This window comes from Neofelis nebulosa, chromosome 10 (assembly GCF_028018385.1).
Source record: "Neofelis nebulosa isolate mNeoNeb1 chromosome 10, mNeoNeb1.pri, whole genome shotgun sequence".
Lineage (NCBI taxonomy): Eukaryota > Metazoa > Chordata > Mammalia > Carnivora > Felidae > Neofelis > Neofelis nebulosa.
Genome location: NC_080791.1, coordinates 81,364,889 through 81,384,485, shown reverse-complemented (window position 1 = coordinate 81,384,485; position 19,597 = coordinate 81,364,889). Strand labels below are relative to the sequence as shown.

Sequence of the window (19,597 nt, the reverse complement as noted above, 5' to 3'; positions counted from 1 at the left end):
CTCACTATACTTATAGTGAGGGATATTAAAACAGTATAGCCAAGGCAATATATATTTGACAGTCATATAAATACTATAGAAACTATAGGGAGAAGAGGGATACTATCCTCACAGGAGAGAAAGGCCAAATAAGGGCAAAAGAACATTATTATAAGGGAAGTGGGAATAGAATGGCGTTTGTTTTGCTCAGTCTACAGTCTAGAGACTGGTCAGTGGGAGCATTAAAACAATATTGATATGTATTTTAATTGTAACATCTGGAACACTCTGCAAAACGATATGTAAAACAGATAAAGGTAGGGTGTGTTTTCCTGTGATAGAATGCTACTGAAAATATCATTATACAACACCTGTGCTCCTTTCGAAGGTTTGTGGGTAGGTGCAAGATGTCCTGGATGGCCCTGAACTTCTATGATGAGGTTTGGGAGTTCTAAAAATGTTATGTGAGTTGGTTTTCACAAGAGTCATCACTATATATTATGTACAGGAGAGAAAGGGGCCATAAAGAAATTCTCCTACAGTGCTCATAAAATTACACCCAGTGGGGGAATCCAGCGTTTCTGTTTCCAAAGGCATCCCATGGAGACACCTGCTGTTGCCAAGCAGCTGAACAGCTGTCTGCTTTCCTTTATAACAGACTTAGTGCAGGAAACAGCCTCTTAGAGTGTTAGAACAGAGACTTTACACATGGGGACTTAAAGGTCACTAAGGAATAATGGCTCTCTCCTGCTCCAGAAAGAGCAGTCCTTTTAGAAAAGTGGCAAATGAAAAGCCATGCTTAATAATTGTGTGGTATGAATATGATTTGTTATAGTTTATGCAATGTTTTCCCTAAAAATGTTTTTCATTTTATTTCTTCTAAGTTTGTTTACAAATCTTTCAGGTACCTTTTTTTTTACTCCATAAATTAAACATGAATGATTTAGAAATACATCCATTAGGCACAGCAAGGTATACATGTAATCCTCATGTAATGTCAGATTCCATGTATGTAATGGGAGATTAAGCTAAAATGGGAGTTAATGGAAAACTTGAGAACTTATCCTAAGGAGGAGTATAAAAGTATAAAATCCTTGTGTGAGAGCCACTAAGATATTAGCCACTAAGATAGGTGGGATGCATTATGATGTGGGGGGCCACAGACACAATAAGAACAATTTGATGCCTGTGGTTATAGCTTGAGGTGCTAAGGGTTGCATTGAGGGTGTTGATATAAGAGCTGTTGAATGAAAACAGGGAACAGGGAGAAGAAAGAGTCAAGCATAGCATGGATGGCTCAAGCTCAGCGGATGACTGGCAGGAGAATAAAGGGGGAAAGAGGCATTCTGCTCAATAGGAAAGGGTTGATTGCCCTATAAAAGAAAATTCCAGATGAAATCTCAAAAAAAATTCCCAAAACAGAATAGACTTTTCCAAAAGCAAAAGGAAGTTTGTCTTATCTACAAGTGTATGTTTGCAATGACTTATTTTAAGAGAAAAACAGCTCCCCTTTATGCACAGGAGGACCTATGGACAAGCATTTTATTCAACATCATTGATGTGAATAGGAATAATATATAAAGACAGAAGCAAACTGAACCTCAAACAAAACTGTGTTGAAGCACAAATTCTCCATTATCTTTGACATCTCATTTCTCTTGGAGAGTTGAGTGTGGCTAGAAACCAATAAATGTGGGTATTGTTCAGAGGTAAATTTCTTACTAGGTTGGAAGCTTACAGACTATTCCTCTTCTGCTGTAGTTGCTGGGTCTGTCTCTAAAATTGTTTGACGGGTTCAGAGGAGCATAAGCATGTGGAAACTGCCACTGATACTCCATTAAAGCCCCTGTGGGCCAAGGAGAACAGGCACTTCTGGGGCAGATTCAACCTTGCAGACCAGGCTATTATGTGCAAAGAGGAGAAAGGAGTTGGAATTTAGGCTGGAGTTCATGCCTCTCTCACTTCCTCAGTCCTTCATTCTCAGACAGGGCAAAATCTGTGTAACTGCCTATGTCCACTGCACCTGATTACAAGCTGCATCAAACATGGAAACATCAGTAGTCCACACCCAACCTCCTCTCCATTCCTGATCCATTATTATTTAGGGCAATATCTTTGTTAAATGTGGTCCTAGAAATCAACTAAAGAGCTTGTTAACATGCAGAATTCTAAGACTTATCTTGACCAATCGATTCTGAATTTTAGGATTTGGGGCCCAAGAATCTACTTTTTAACAAATGTTTTATGTGATCCCATACCCAGTTTTCTATGAAGTTTCTTAAAGAAAAAATACTCTGTCCTCTTTCTATTGTAGCTTCAATATAAATATATGGTCTGAGCTCATATTTGGTATTGAGTAAAAGTTTATTAAGTTAAAAAAACCCAGAAACTAATAACTATTATGAACAAGGCTCACCTCGAGGGTTGAGGCACTTTTAAAATTATATGAGAAAACAATGCAGAACTCTTCTATCCAATGATAGCACCTTAAACGAAAAATCCTACCATAATGCAAACGACATTGTGGTGTTAGGTGCTTTTAAATAAATGTGCAAACATCACTGAATTACTTAATTGCAAAAATTTCTTAATTACCATATTTTTAAGGATTAAAATTGAAAATAATCATCAAAGAAAATGTTAATGTACTTAAATAAAATTTTTATCATATGATGGGACCATTTTTGTTCCATGAAATACATCCTTTAAATTATAAAAATAATTACATGTACACATGCATACTTTTCAATAAAATATGACAGATTTAATTTTCTGTTACTTGTCAAAAAGCGGTGAATGACTCCACAAGAAATTAGCAAGTTTCTAGAAGACGTGGCCAGATGATCCTAGATTGTCTGGCCTGTTTTTTGGTAATCATCTGTTCCTTTATTTCTGACACTTCCCTTCAAATAACTTCTAGATGTGTAAGTTTATAAACCGTTTCTAAAAAAGAACATTATTTCCATCAATGAAAGAATAGTAGTTCTTATTTTTAATGTATAAAACAAGTACTTACATTTTATCTTAGCCAGAGAAACATATATAATACATATTAAATATTTCTTCCTGGTGGCGTTTATTTCTTGCATTGTTCCAGAACACAATATTCTCCTCTGCAAGGTAACTTTTCCACTTTCCTTAAAATAGTTATTAACTGAATTCTTTCTTAGTCATACCTGTCCCTATACATACTCTTTTCTACTAATATTGCATAATGACAAAACGCCTCCTATATTTAGTGTTTCCTTTGACAGTTTCTTTGCTTTATCACTCTGCCATTAGGGGTGTTTCTTATTTTTAGTGTTCAGATACTGCTAGTGTGTTTTACTAACTCTGTACAAGTAAAAGTAGAAGTAAAATATATATGGATTTGTTGGTATCCCTAAGGCTGTCATATATCCTTGAAATGCATGGGTTAGGAGGACATGTATCTCTACATCTCATAACTTTAATATGTGGCTTTTGCAAAACGTATTGAGAAAATGCTTCCCAAAACAAGACATCTTTGTGGAACACTTAAACAAACTCAAAACTAAGTATAATTTTATAAACTAAACTATAAACAAAACAGATTTTCCTATGCCTTGTATTCACAATGAACTATCCAGAAGCTAATTTTACTAGGTTTGGTCTTGTAGTAGGGTATTGAGTGACTTCTGATTTTATACTCTGCCTCATCAAACCTCATTGTATAGAGACCTCTACTTTGAACAAGATGGAGTAACTGAGATTGATTTTATCCCCATTCTGGAAACAACAAAAAATGCAAAAATACATAAGCAACAGATTTCAAGACAGTGGATACTAGGCAGGAAGAGCCATTAATGATCCTTGGGAGGAAGGAAACACATGAGGTGAGCATTACAATTTCCTCAGATTACTGCACGGAAAGAGTTCGTAGGATGTAAACATGGGCACCCCAGACAGTGCCCAGTGAGCGTGTCCATGAGGAAACCTCTTGAGGAAAGAACCACCTGAAAGGATTATTAGTGAGCCCATTCCCACCAGCCAGACTGGAAATCCTCTATTTGTAGTGCAGTTGCTACAGTACACAGCCAGATCTTGCTTTCATTGCGAGGAAAAAATCATGCTAGTTACAGTACTGCTATGAACCTACCTTACAAATCTTAAAAGCAAGACCTGGGGCACCTGGGTGGCTCAGTTAGTTGAGCATCTGACTCTTGATTTTGGCTCAGGACATGATTTCAGGGTTCATGGGATGGAGCCCTGCATTGGGCTCTACACTGACAGCACAGAGCCTGTTTGGGATTCTGTGTCTCCCTCTCTCTCTGTCCCTCCCCTGCTCAGGCTCTCTCTCTCTCTCTCTCTCAAAATAAATAAAACTTAAAAAAAGCAAGGCCCAAAAGGACCAAATTATTTCCAAGTAACTAAATTATAATACCTCTACACATCTATTAGAATAGTTAGAATAAAAAAGACTAGCCATTCTGGGGATTAGTGACTGTATGGAAAACTGGAACCCTCATATACTGTGGATAGGAATGTAAAATGGTATAAATGCTTTGGAAAACATTTTGGCAGTACCTCAGAAGGTTAAACACCCACCTATCATATAATCTAATCACTTTAGTCCTAGGTTTTTAGCCAAGAGAAATAACAGTGCCTATATGGAGATTTGCAGATGAATGTTCAGAGCAGCTTTAGGTAAAATGGTAATTCAAAACAACCCACGGGTCCATTAATAGATAAACAGATAGACAAATTCTGGCATAGCTGGGTAATGCAATACTCCTCAGCAATAAAAAGAAAAGATCTACTGATAAATGTTACAACATGGTTGAATCTCAGAATAACTATGCTGTGTGAAAGAAACCAGAAAAAAACCCACAAACTGTATGATTCCATTTACATAAGAGTCTCTAGAAAATACAAACTTTTCTATAAAGACAGAAAGCAGTTGGTTGCCTGGACACAGGGGTGGAACTGGGGAGGAGAGGGAGGCAGGGATTACAAGAGGCCATGAGGAAACTTTTGGAAGTGATTATATGTCCATTATCCTTCTTGCGGTGATGGTTTCACAGGTGCATATATAATGTCAAAATGTGTCAATTTACACTTTAGATGTGTACATATATATATAAGTATATAATAATATACAAGTATATTATTATATACTTCAATAAAACTTTTAAATATAAACAATAATCATTGTAAAATTCAGTTTCTCAAACTTGTATGCACATGGGAATCATCTGGGAAGTTTTATTTATTTATTTATTTATAATTTTTTTTTTAACGTTTTATTTATTTTTGAGACAGGGAGAGACAAAGCATGAACAGGGGAGGGTCAGATAGAGGGAGACACAGAATCTGAAACAGGCTCCAGGCTCTGAGCTGTCAGCACAGAGCCCAACACGGGGCTAGAACTCACGGACCGTGAGATCATGACCTGAGCCGAAGTCGGCCGCTTAACTGACTGAGCCACCCAGGCGCCCCCATCTGGGAAGTTTTAAAATAGATGGATGTCTATGTTCCAAACCCAACGATACTGATTTAATTAATTACTCTGGGGTGTGGCTTGGGCTTCAGAAGTTTTAAGAGCCTTCAGGTTATCCTAATAGGCAGCGACTTGAGAATTTTTAGTATGTTGTTTCCTTTCTTTTGTAAAATTAAAGTATTGGGGTTTTTTGTTTGTTTTTATTTTTTATTTAGAGAAAGAGAGAGCATGAACTGGGGAGTGGGGCAGAGGGACAGAGAGAATCTTAAGTGCAGGGCTCGATCCCATAACCCTGCGATCATGACCTGAGCTGAAATCAAGAGTTGGATATTCAATCGACTGAGCCCCAGGTACCCCTAAAATTAAAAGTGTTGTAATGAGTATTCATGGATGATGGAAATTTAATCATTAGCAAGAGATATAATCATCTTCTCCTAAAAAGAATCTAGATGTCATTCCAAGTGGAAGTTTATGTCCATATGACAATAATCGGTTATAAAAACAAAGGAAGACTAAAATATTCAAATAAAAATATACTCATTTTATAATTGCTGCCGAATGATGATCTATTCAAGTTTTCACTTTTTCCTACCTACTTCTGAGAAAAAGTAGGGCTCGGGAAGGAGAATGCGAGGGTCCACACTCACCTTGGCATAGATACAGCTTTCATTGAGTCTCTGCAGTGAGCAGTTCTTGTCACAGAGAGGGCACATGAAGACTTCAGTGGCCTTGCAAATTTCTTGGCTTGGGAAACCAAAGAAGAGAGAGAAAGCATGAACCTCCACGTTTAAGAAGGTGCTTAGCTCCTCTGGCTAGTCCTGTGGGAAGCAGCAAGGCAGAGAGGAAAAGAAGACACGGATAGTGGGAGTGGTGGACAGGTAAGCAAGAACTTAGAGTGGTTCCAACTCAAACTTTTAGGATATTTGTGATACAGACATTTTTGTTGACTTCTTCAGTTTTAGAAGTCTCTGCCTGGATACGGTAATGATAGTAGGCCATATTTGACACCTGTGAGACACTTGTGGGCTTTATTACAAAGATAGATACACATGATTTCATGGCACTGAGGGTAATCTTGTAAGGAACACCCACGGGAGTTTCAGCCAAGCTCACAGCTTGGAAGTGGCTGAGCTGAAATCAAATCTTTCTCCTGGATCTTACACCTTAGAATCACCAAGATGAACAGCACCCATAATTCACACAAATCCACACAAATTCATAACTCACCCTCCAGCCAACAGGGGCATCACATTCAGTGGAAATTTGAGGGAGTTGACTTTTTTTTTTTTTTTTGTGGTGTCTTGACACACAGTCATGATGACATGACATAGTCTTTATTTACTGAAACCTATTATATTTTCTATTAGAATATAACTTGATAATACTTGTCTCTTCAGTTTTATGCCCACTACCTTTTAAAGATCTCAGCATACATTTTAGATGACTTGTGATAGGAGTAGGGCACCAGTAACAATTTCTCAAAAGCCTCTCAGCCTGAGTTCACAGCAACCCATTTTTAAAATGCTTTGTGCGTTTATCTGTCAGAAGTGGCCCTTTCCCACTTAGTAGCTTCTAAATAAATTGTCTTTAATTAAATCTGCTCTGGAAATGTTGAAAGTAATTTAAAGGCTTTTGACAGTAAGTCTGGAAATGCAACTGTTAATAAAGGTTTAATTGGCAGTGTTTACAGCACAATTTACTGTTTTCAAAAATACACCCTCAAATGAAGCAAAAAAACAATGTATTTCAAATGCTGGATGTATAAAATCTCACTCTAAAGTGGGAATAAATAGTAGTAATAATACTATATAGTAATACAGTGCTTTAAAGTGGGCAAAAGTGGGTTCATGTCCATTAAGTCTGGTCCTCACTGCAATCTCCTGCAATAGTTAATTATCTCCACAACTGAGAGTAAACTGATGTTTAATTTAAGTAATTTGCTTGAGGTCATACAGCTAAAAAGAGGTACTTCAGGGAGCCTAATTTAGGTTTTTGTGATTCTAGGTCAAGTTCTCCATCAGCTACAACATATCTCAAAGAGAAATGTTTTTATTTCATATTAAAAGTGACTTTCCCGTGAAGGGGATTGAGTTCACTTCTGATGATGAGCACGGAGTAACTCACAGAACTGTTGAATCATTATATTGTACACCTGAACCTAATATTACACTGTATGTTAACTGTAATTGAATAAAAAAATCTGGCAAATAAAAAATAAAATAAACAATTTTCTTATAAAACTTGTATTAATGATGATGACAGTGTTATGGGTCTAAAAAATACTATAATTCTCCTACTTTCACACACACCATCTTGCTAGTAATTGGGATGTCTATATGAAGTAAAGCAGGTAAAACATACATATTAAAAGACCAAAAGAAAAAGATGATACCTCCTCTTAGTAATGCTACTAATTTGTAGGAACAAGAAGAATTAAAACAGTCCTTGAAGGAAATTTTGCTTACAATTTAAAATTCATTGTGTTTCAAGAATAACACAATGTGTCCTGCATTGAAATCCCATACTAAAAAGTATTAGAGGCAGTTTTTACCACGCCATATTTCCCATCTCCTAAACTGTCAAACAAAAGCACAAATCTATCAAAACACCGTGTCTAGAATCCCAAACCATCAGACTGAACACTATTTTGAATTCCAGAATTATTAAATTCATTTTTGGTAAGTTGTTCAATGTTTAACTTGGTATGTAACATAAAGAAAATAAAAAATTTTTGACAACATATATTTTAGCCTAAAATAAAGAATTTAATACTAGTACAAATTTCTTTGAGTTTAGTTAACCACTAGAGGGAGGGAGAGTGCACAGCATGAGTGTTTCTTCATATCTTCTGTGCAGCCTGATAACAGAAACCACCACTTGAATTGTGGCTTTCTTTTATTTGACGTCTATTGTCAGACATACCACCAAGGGCTGATTTGAAGGAAATAATAATTACCACCAACTTAAGATAGCAGGAGAAGCTAGCAATTTGTCCTTTCGGGGGTGGATGTCTGGACCCGCTCCCGGGCCCTCCTGTGATCCTATAAAGACGACAAAGCACAGAAAAGGTGCTTGGTGATGTCATTTTGAGGAAGGTGAAAATGTGAAAGTATGTTTAAGGGAAGGCAGTATGGAAGCATGAGCAAAACATGGATTTTAGAATTAGATATAATTACTGGGGAAAAGTAAACCAAATCGCAAGATATTAGAATTGCTATTACCAAACAGAATAAAACAAAACAAAGGTAACATGTGTTGGCAAAGATGTGGAGGTTTTGGAACATTTGCATGTTGTTGGCGGGACTGTAGAATGGTGCAGCCACTATGGGAAACAATATGGAGGTTCCTCAAAAAATTAAATCTAGAACTACCATATAATCTAGCAATCCCACTTCTGGGTATATATCTAAAAGAACTGAAAGTAGGATCTAGAAGAGAAATCTGCACTCCTGTGTTCATTACAGCATTATTCACAATAGCCAAGATACGAAAATAACCCAAGTGTCCACTGATGAATGGATAAAGAAAATGTGGTATAAACACAAAATAGAATATTATTCAGCCTTAAAAAAAAAAGAAGGAAATTCCACATATGCAGCAACATGAATGATGAACCTGGAGGGCATTGTGCTAAGTGAAATAAGCCAGGCACAGGATAAATACTCCATGACTTCACATATTTTAAGTATTTAAAACAGTCAAACTGAGAGAAACAAAACAGAATCATAGTCGCCAGAGGGGAGGAGAGGAGGAAGTGGGGAGTTGCTCTTCAACAGATATAAAGTTTCAGTTATAGAAGATGAATAAGTTCCAGAGATCTGCTGTACAACATTGTGCCTAGAGTTAATAACACTGTAATGCTCACCTAAAATTTTGTCAACAGGGTAAATCTAATGTTAAGTGGTCTTACCACAATTAAAAAGAATCCAGTAAAGGTTTAAAACTTAGCTGACCACATACTATATACATTCTCCTGACCGAGTCACTTACCTCTCTGAGGATCTATTTATTCATCTCTAGATGAAGATAATATCTAGCTGGGATATTACATAAGGGATATTGATACTGTGCCCGGCATATCGTAGGCACTAGATAAATAGAAACTTCATTGCTAAGGATGTTGTCAGGAGAGGGTTCAAGAGGTCCTGTATTACCCAACTGTTTTTGAAAGGCTGGTCTGATACTGAAAACCACATAAATTTCTTGGCAAGTTCTAATACCAAAGAGGAAAGAAGGGACCAGAAAGTTGAGGCTTCTGCTCTTTGTTCTGGACCTGAAAAACTATTTTATCTGCCTGCTTGTTCATTTTCACATCCCTATGATATGTACTCTGTCAGAAAAAATCTGACCACATTTGGTTAGGTAAGGCCAATGAACACATATAAATAGACACATGTACATATATATACAATAAATACTCCACAAATTGATTGCTACATAATTCTACAATGAGCTACAGAACAGGTAATATGACCTTAATTTATATAAATATAGACAGTAGAAACACAATAAATCCAACCCAATCTTCAGCTTCTTAACATTTTGTTACCTTGTAATAAAAAATAAAGAGTTTCATAAAATAATACTAAGACAATGCAACACCAAATAAAAGCCCCGTGCCCTCTCCTGACCTGCCATAACACCTACGACTTAACCATGTCTGACACCTTGAATAGAAAATTTCAGTCCCATGAAGTTTTGAAAGTCAAGATATTCAGTGATGCTTATCTTGGTTTAGAATAGAAAGTCTGACGAGATGTTAATTATAGTGTGACAGAGTAGCAGTAACAGAGTACCATAAAGCGCTGAAGAAAAGAGTTTGCTAATGCCTTTTAAAGCACTCCTTGTTCTAAAGGTACTTATATACAAGAAGTCTAATTTACTCTGTTGGTACATAAATCAATAGCAAGAGCAAATCTATTCCTTTCATTGTTTTGCTCATTTTCAGCTTTGCAGGGATAGAGGACAGAGTCTACAACACATGGTAAAACTTTGTGAATATGTTCTCCATAGAACCAATCTGAACAATAGCTAACCATCTGAGAATCATTTTATGTCTTCATCCATTCATATTAAAAGAGTAGTTTTCTGGGGCGCCTGGGTGGCTCAGTCGGTTAAGCAGCTGACTTCGGCTCAGGTCATGATCTCACGGTCTGTGGGTTCGAGCCCCGCGTCGGGCTCTGTGCTGACAGCTCAGAGCCTGGAGCCTGCTTCCGATTCTGTGTCTCCCCCTCTCTCTGACCCTCCCCCGTTCATGCTCTGTCTCTCTTTGTCTCAAAAATAAATAAATGTTAAAAAAAAAAAAAATTTAAAAAAAAAAATAAATAAATAAAAGAGTAGTTTTCTAAAACCCTGAGAACTCTACCAAAAAAACCTGTTAGAACTAATAAATGAATTCAATAAAGTTGCAGAATACAAAATCAATATATACTTAACAGTTGCATTTCTATACGCTAACAATAAACTATCAAAAAGAGAAATTAAGAAAATAATCCCATTTACAATTGCACCAAAAAGAATAAAATAATTAGGGTTAAATTTAACTAAGGAGGTGAGAGATCTACACACTGAAAACTAAGATGTTGATGAAAGAAATTGAAAAAGAAACAAATAGAAAGATATTTTGTGCTCATGAATTGGAAGAATTAATATTGTGGAAATGTCCATACTACACAAAGACTTCTACAGATTCAATGCAATCTCTATGAAAGTTCAATGGTATTTTCACAGAAATAAAAAAAGCAATCCTAAAATATGTATGGAACATGAAAAACCTCAAATAGGCAAAGCAATCTTGAGAAAGAAGGACAAAATGGAAAACATGATATCTCCTGGCTTCAAATAATATTAATTTTAAAGCTATAGTAATCAAAACTTATGGCATTGGAATAAAAACAGACACCTAGATCAATGGAACAGAATACAGAACCCAGAAATAAACCCATGTATATGTGGGCACTTTTCAACAAAGGGGCCAAAATATATAATGGAAAAAGGATAGTTTCTTTGATAGATGGTGTTGGAAAAACTGGATATTCACGTGCAAAAGAATGAAACTGAACCCCTATCTTACACCATATGTAAAAATTAACCAACAAAACAAACATGCAATCTACAGAATGGGAGAAAATATTTACAAAACATATATCTGATGAGGGGTTAATATCCAAAGTATATAAAGAACTCATACAATTCAATGCAAACAAAAAATCTGATTTAAAAAATGGGCAGAGAAACTGAATAGACATTATTTTTTCAAAGAAGATATACAAATCAACAGGTACATGAAAAGGTGAATCAATATCATTAATCATCAGGGTAATGCAAATCAAAGCCACAATGAGGTATCACCTCACACCTGTTAGGATGCCTATAATCAAAACATTGCTGATGGGAATGTAAGTTAGTGCAGCCACTATGGAAAACAATATGGAGGTTCCTCAAAATATTAAAAATAGAACTCCCATATGATCCAGGAATCCCACTTTTAAATATCTACATATCTTCAAAGGAAATGAAAATAGGATCTTGAAGAGATATTTGCATTCCTATGTGCATTGCAGCATTACTTACAATAGCCAAGATATATAAACAACCCAAGTGCTCATCAGTGGATGAATGGACAAAGGAGATGTGGTATAGTATATAATGGAATATTTAGCCATGAGAAAAAAGGAAATGTTGCTAATTGTGACAACATGGATGGAGCTTGAGTGCATTATACCAAGCGAGATAAGCCAGAGAGGGAAAAAAATACTGCATGGTATCACTTTATATGTGAATCTTTAAAAAAGCCAAATTCATAGAAACAGAGAATAGAAAAGTAGCAAAAAAAAGTTTTTCTTTTCAAGACACTATAACTTCGGTACACAACCTGTTTTCTTAGGCTCAGAGGATACTGATTCAACAGCATAAAGAGATATGCCCACATAGGGATGGATGTTCCCACTGGGCACAAATTTGCTCTGGAAGATGCTGCCTTCCATACTTGTAGTGAGTTTGAAAATCTCTGAAATAAACATATGACCAGATGAACTGTTTTTTGAATAGTAAGTGTTTCTTAGTGTTCAAACTAATTAATAGTTGGCCTTCATGGAGAACAAGGGGACACTGAGAAACCAAATCAAGGAAGTTGGTTATGGAACTGGATTTAACTCTAGGACAGAGAAAGTAGTAAAACCTGGGATTCTGAGTAACTTGTTCTGTGAGTGTTCTGCAAGACGAGCAAACATTTCTAATAAATTTTAACTTGATAAACAAGCGATATCTTGGAATACAAATAGTATGTGATGCCAAATATCACATGATCACAATTAAGGTGATGATTCTTGAAAATTCGCTTTGATATATGAGTGCTTTGGATTATAAGCATGTTTCCTGAACGAATTATGCTTGCAAACCAAGGTTTTACTGTATTTTGTTTTTAGGCAAATTGTTATACATATACATATGCAAATTATATATATATATATGTATATATATGTGTGTATATATATATATATATATACACACACATATTTAGAGAAAATTCAAGGAAATGAATTTTTATGATCCCATTAACTGTCATGATTACTACCCAGCAGTGAGGCCATGGTTAAAAGATGGACCAAAGGAGAAAAAAGTGCGTTTCATATTTTGAATCGTATCATACAAGCCTGAACTTAATGATATCCTTGTATATATTAAATAGAAGATGCTGCTAAGAGGATTCTTTAATGCTGGGGTGAGTCTTATCTCTGCTGAATAATAATGTATTGTGCCTTTACCCAAATCTTGAGTATTTCAACTTTAACAGAAAATCACCATTTTGATAACTGCTTGATTTTTGTGAAACCTTATTTCACTACTGTCTTGATACCTTAAGCTGGTACTAAAAAAAAATGTTCTTATAGAGAAGAAGAAGAAAATACAAACTGATTTTATGTTCTAGGAGAGAGGATTACTTAGAGCTGGAATCATGTGCTACAGATACTTATGTATTTGTTTATTCTCTAACTATGTAAGGTTCCCTCAGCTGCAAAAAGGCATACTCACTTCTAAGGGTGGTAGTGAAGCTCATATCAAAAGAAAAAAAAAACATTAACAGGAGGCTTTTTGTATATTGTAAGTGTTTAAAGAATTGTAGCTATTCTAATTATTTGAACTACTGTACTGAGAGGGCTTTCTAGACTAGCAAATACTATGAAAATGTAAATTACATAAGACTCTCATTGCATTGTTGAATTATTATGTGGGATGTACTGGCAAGAGAAATTTTGCATAAAGAGAAACAGTCTTAGAACTTACCCAATAGAATTTGCATATAGAAATATGGAATAGCCTTTTAAAAATAGTGCTTTTCCCCTCCCCTCAAAAAAAAAAAAACATCAAATAAATTGTAGCACCATGACTTGTTTCTTATAGTCAGCATTATCGTAAAGATTTTGCCCAGTCAGAATAAAGGCCAACACATTTTAATAAGTCTGTTAATAGCTTACCTTACTTGACTTGCATTCATTGTAAATATCCCATAGAAAAAAACACACAAGCCAACAAGTGCTGCAGGAATCAGCATTCCAGTATACCATCCCAGCCAAGCAAAGTATAGCCCAATCTTCTCACCAAAGTATAGCCTGCACAAGAAAGCCAACTCTTAGCTTAAGGTAACGTAAGTAACACTACAAATGTTGCTGTCACACCTGGTCAGAATTTGATGGATGTAACAGCTCAGTTCCTGCTCAGTTCCATGTAGCGTATCTTAATATTCCCACTTGCTAATGAATCCAATGATGGTGATGCTATTTATCTTCAAACATTAGAAGGGGCAATTTTATAAAATGTATTCTTTCTGTGTCGAATTTCTTAATATGGCCCAACTCTTGCCTTTCTCCATTCTCCTAGTAGAATCTCTTTGTTTTCCATGCACAGAACTATACTAAACCAAACTACTTTTGTGTGAATTAGGGAAAGAAGTCTCCCCTATAGGTAGATGCTGACAGTAGATTCCAGTTCAGTCTCCATCTGCACCCTTGGCCAGACTCCCTTCTGCTAGACACAATCTGCACAATTATGTTACACTTTCCACAACAAAAGTTAACTTTGTGGTTCCTGGAGCACATGATTCTTTCTTTGGTTAACGCTGTTCCCTGACTTTGGAATATTACATTTGACTCTCTTACCTTGTCTGGCCTGTATGCATCCTTCAGTTTGTATCACTTCTTACAAGAAGCTTTTCCTGACTTACACTACAACCCTGGGTAAGATAGCCCTGATTTTGCTCCTATACTGCCCTTACTGACATTCCAGTGTCCTAAATTTACAACACTTTAAGACAATTAATTATCTGTCACTCTTCCCTTTCTCTCCCTCCCCATAAGACTGCAAGTGCCTAGAAGTGGATCTGTGTCTTGTTTCACTGGCTCCCACCAAAGGGAGTATTGAATGAAGCTAAGGAAATGAATGTGTTTTATTTTCCTTGAGCTGACGAGCATAGTTTCTATGGAAATGGCAGATGGATAGGACAATTCTAATGACTACCCAATTCTCTCTTTTCACGAAGTCTTCTGACAATACCAACTGCTACACAGTTTCTAAAGCTCTGATAAGAAATAATAGTTTCCTGCATTCTCTACTACTACTTGGTCTCTATCTTCTAAAAATGGCTATGTAACACAATTTTGTCCCAGCAATAGTTTTAAAAATTGGTGTTTTACTATTCATTTAGGAATACTGCAATTGGGCAGAGATTCTTGTTGGGAAGAAATTTTTCTTGTTATTTTTCCCTTCACAAGGCTTCTCTTTCTGAAAATTATTATTTTTCTCTGTATTATGTCAATTAAAATTTTGTATATTCTACCAGGTGTAGAAATGGAGTCATCCTCCATGAAGGATCATTTATCGAAGTTTTTGTTTTTACATTGATTTCTCCTGGGAGACATAGATCAGTGGTCCATTCACTTCTCATACAACGATAATTTTTTTACTTCAGAGGAAAGCTTATATTAACAGGTATTTCAAACAAGCCATTTATTCCTTTTAACAAGTGTTTCTCTGTGAGAGGAGTAGGTTTTTAGCACATATTACTAACATAATGGAATGCCTTTACAATAACAATCATAGAGCATTGCACAGACAACCCTCCCTTATACAGACAGAATTCTACTGAGATTTTCGATTACACATTGTTGAAGTCCAGAGGGGCAACAATATTATTTGACAGTAGTTTAATCACATAGGTTATAGCAGATTTTAGATCTGGTTCAGGAGAGGGAGAAGCTATTTCCAGGCAGAGAAAGCTGATGAAAACCCCTTTGACTTTGAGTACTGGTATTCACAATCTTCTAGGATCTCTGGAGATATCTCAAAAACCATGAGAAGGCAAGGAGGAAGAGGGGGTGGCTATTGGCATCACTCTGCACTACACTTCACCCATAGTCACTCTCTTTTGATCTGATTTGTATTTCGGTAACAAGCAGGTTCCTGGAGAGGAGGAATGCGTTGAAATGCTATCTATACTCTTTTCTGGCCTTCAGCTTGGGCGGTTCCTTCATCTCCTCTCTCTCTCTTCAGCCATGTACACACAAAATATATGATTTTCATAAGCAAAAATTTCCTTCAATGATAATATCCAAATAGTTGGTAATAGTAGCCAAATAACTCTGTTTATCACTTGTTGAAATGACCTGAAGCAGCAATGGCAACGTGTCCAGCAAATAAGAGAATTATTGACACTGAAATGTTTGCTTGAAAATACCAACTTTGTTTTAGTACCTAGTAAATACGGTTCTGTGAACCAGCACATCTCACTGTGTTCACATCCCTAAAATAACAATTCGTTCCCCTACATAAATCAGAATCTGATAATTTGTTATGATCGAAAGAATTATAATAAACACATCTCGATCTGGGATATGCCCAAGTTTGAAATATGTTTGAAATAAAAATGGTTTGGTGCTGGATATTATGATCCGTACTTCCAGATCTTTGTGCTAAGCTTTTCTTTTCTGCTCTGTGCCCCAGGAGGCTCACCTTCATGGACTGTATCACTTATGCTCCTCCCCTCCTCTGGCTTCCTGATGGACTTGTTGGCCAACTGAAGGTACCACCAGCAGAAGATCCCAGGGTGTGATCAAAGAGATATTGATGTATTGATTATCCTGACTTTCTCCCTCCTGGTGCATGGCCTGGCCGGAGCTGCTTTCTTCCTAAGACTATAGCTTCTGTCAGGCATCACCCTCTTCTGTTTTTGACCAATCCTATCAACTCTTCCTTCCCCTTGTTCCTCCAGGCCTAGGACTGATGACAATATCCAACTTTTGCTAGTCTCTGGAAGCTTCGTCATCATCATGTTTGCTCCCTTGATACTATTTATACTTCTGTATATAATTCTTTTATTAAATTTTCTTCAGATACTCCTTCTATTCTATCAGTTCTATCAGTTTTCTTCTGGGAACAGTTATGAGTTATTCTTGATATTTATATTTCATAAAGAATTCAAAATATTAACATATATAAACTTATGAATGCTCTTTTTTCTTTCATTCTAAGAATATTTATAGTTAGCTAGAAACTTAAGTCCTTTTTATTATATATTTTCCTGATTTTTTTAAAAGAACATATTATCCCCCACAAAAATTAAATAAATCATGAATATGACAATATTTGGAGACTAATTCAGTTGAGAGCAGTTACTCACTAGAAATATACTTCCTGGAATAGAATAGATACACACAAAATCTTTGTTGAAAGACAAGTATATGCATAGATGCCATGTTGGTCATTTTCCTCTTTGCTCTCAGATCCATTTTCTGCCTTTCCCTGTTTTGGTTTATTCTCACAGGGAAGTCAATTACACAGGTTCCATTGTAAATAGCTCCTGGTTAAGTTGGGCCAGGAGTCAAAGGTGGAAGGAAGAGGGAAACAAGATCTTTCCTTCTTTCTTGGCCATCCTCCAGCATAGCCATGCCTTCTCCATGGTTCCACTTCCAACACTCAGTTTTCTGCACACAGTCCTAGTCATGGATGGTATAGCTCCTGCCCAAGGGCCCAAGGAGTGGGCTCTGAAATATACACTATCCCATTTTCCCTCCAGCCTTAAGGTTGTTAGCAATTTTTTGCTGTTGCCTCACTATTCCTGCCTGATTTCCCAGCTTTCCTATCCCCTGTATTACCAAATCCCTAAGTTAAGTTTCCTTTATTGAAAGACCTACAGTGGCTTCTTTTTCCTAACTGCATCCTGAATGATATAGATGATTTGGTGGCTAAATTAAATAATTCCAAATCTATGAAAATGACAACAAAACAGCATAATAGAGCATCTAATATTGATCCATCCACATTACCTGATTAAATCCAAGGGCTGATGCTTATACCACATTCCCCAGCGTGCCCAGCGCTCATATAATAGATGCCTATTATTCTGAGGTCCATGCGTTTTGATGGGTTGGCTACTCTTGTAGGCTCCCTGAAACACATAAGATAAGTTGATACACATTCTCTTAGTATATGTGAACTAAATTGGAACTGCTTTTACTATTTTTTTCCCTACAGAACAATTTAACAGCTTATTGAAAGCTGCAGAAATTTTAAATTTAAGCCCATCACGGGAATAATGTAGTAATGCCTTTATATATTTCTCTTTCATTGAAAATATTCTGACAGTCCCTTAAAAATCCTTTCTTAAAGTCCCTTTTTAAACCAATGAGGTTCCTTTCATTTAAAATAAAGAATTTAGGTTTTACTGTTTGTAACCTCAGGCCTTTTAATAAACACTATACCCTCACCATCATTGAGAGAAATTGTTGTAATCTTTACTTCAGAAATTAAGAGTATTATTCTGCTTTAAGAAGCAATTCAGTCCCAGAAAATACTGATTTCATTTACAGAGGCTAAGAAGGCAAATGTTCAATCAAAAAGTGTAAGAAGTCTACGTCACAATTGCTATTCAAGGTTTTAAATTCTAGAATACTTAAAACTTAATTTAGATAAGATATTCCAAAAATGGACACATTTTCAAGTTCTTTATATCTCCCCTCAAAAACTATTGCATGGGTTACAATTTCAGACACAGAGAATATATATGCCTCTTAGAGGACAGTGTTTCCTGAAGGCTGAACTGCTTTACACTTATAATAAAAAAGGAGGGCAATAGATATGGCAACTCTATTTTCTAAACCAAAATTTAGGACACAGGATTTGACAAACTCCCTCCCATTCCAATGTGTGATTCTACTTTTATAAGCAGTTTAACCAAATTTTAAAACAAGTGGAGTTATGCCTTAGCTTCTTCATGTAGATGATGAGAATAAGAATAAATATTAATGATTTCTACCACAGAGGAGCTTTGTGAGGGTCCACTTGGATAATCACTATAAAGTGCTATGGATGCACATATGAAGTACAAAATCAATTTTAGTTAATTTGCAGTGTTTGATATATTGTGGCCATTGAAAAGTAGAAAACTATCATCTGAGTGATCCCAGACAACCAGGGGTGTGAGTTCCTACAAAGAGAGAGGACACCTTGAATCATGGTCTGCAGATGCCTCAAGACTGAAATGAGAAACACATGTGGATTTTACCTCTGGTCTTCTAATGAAATGGATAAATTGATTAGGTAAAGATGGGAGTACAGGTAAAGTGCTGAGGGGCTTCAGGATGGGCGACTGCAGAATGTGCTACTCTGGCATGTAGATGATTTCTTTTTTTTAAAATTTAATTTAATTTTGAGAGACAGAGAGAGAGAGAGAGGGTGTGCTTGCACAAGCGGGCACATGAATGGGTACACAAATGCGGTAGGGACAGAATGCGAGGGAGACAGAGGATCCAAAGCAGGATCCGTGCTGACTGCAGAAAGCCTGACTCAGGGCTCAAACTCACAAATCGTGAGATCATGACCTGAGCCAAAGTCCACCGCTTAACTGACTGAGCTACCCAGGGGCCTCAGCATGTAGATTATTTCTAAGCTGAAGATAACTAGGGCCAATAGACTCAAGAAGAGTTTTTTACCTACCCCTTAACTTCTTAAAATGATTTAGATAGGAAGCCTATGAGAGGAAGAGAGGTATTACCAAAGATAACTTTTTTTACATAAGAAATACTTATCTGCAAGACATGGCAAGCACTGGCTCATCCAATATTCATCCTCTCATCATCCTATGAATTGTCTCCCTTCCCTGTCCCT

At 36.3% G+C, this 19,597-nt stretch overlaps 1 protein-coding gene across 3 annotated transcripts in view; it reads right to left on the bottom strand.

Moving 5' to 3' along the window:
* Positions 1–19,597, bottom strand: part of ANO3 (anoctamin 3) — a 427,436-nt gene that overhangs the window by 79,726 nt on the left and 328,113 nt on the right. For all 3 annotated transcript variants that reach the window (XM_058688488.1, XM_058688489.1, XM_058688490.1), the window contains 3 exons: positions 17,758–17,879; positions 13,915–14,049; positions 6,085–6,181 (listed from right to left, as the gene is read on the bottom strand). In XM_058688488.1, coding sequence (XP_058544471.1) covers positions 6,085–6,181; positions 13,915–14,049; positions 17,758–17,879 — 354 coding nt within the window. The remainder of the gene's footprint in view (positions 1–6,084; positions 6,182–13,914; positions 14,050–17,757; positions 17,880–19,597) is intronic.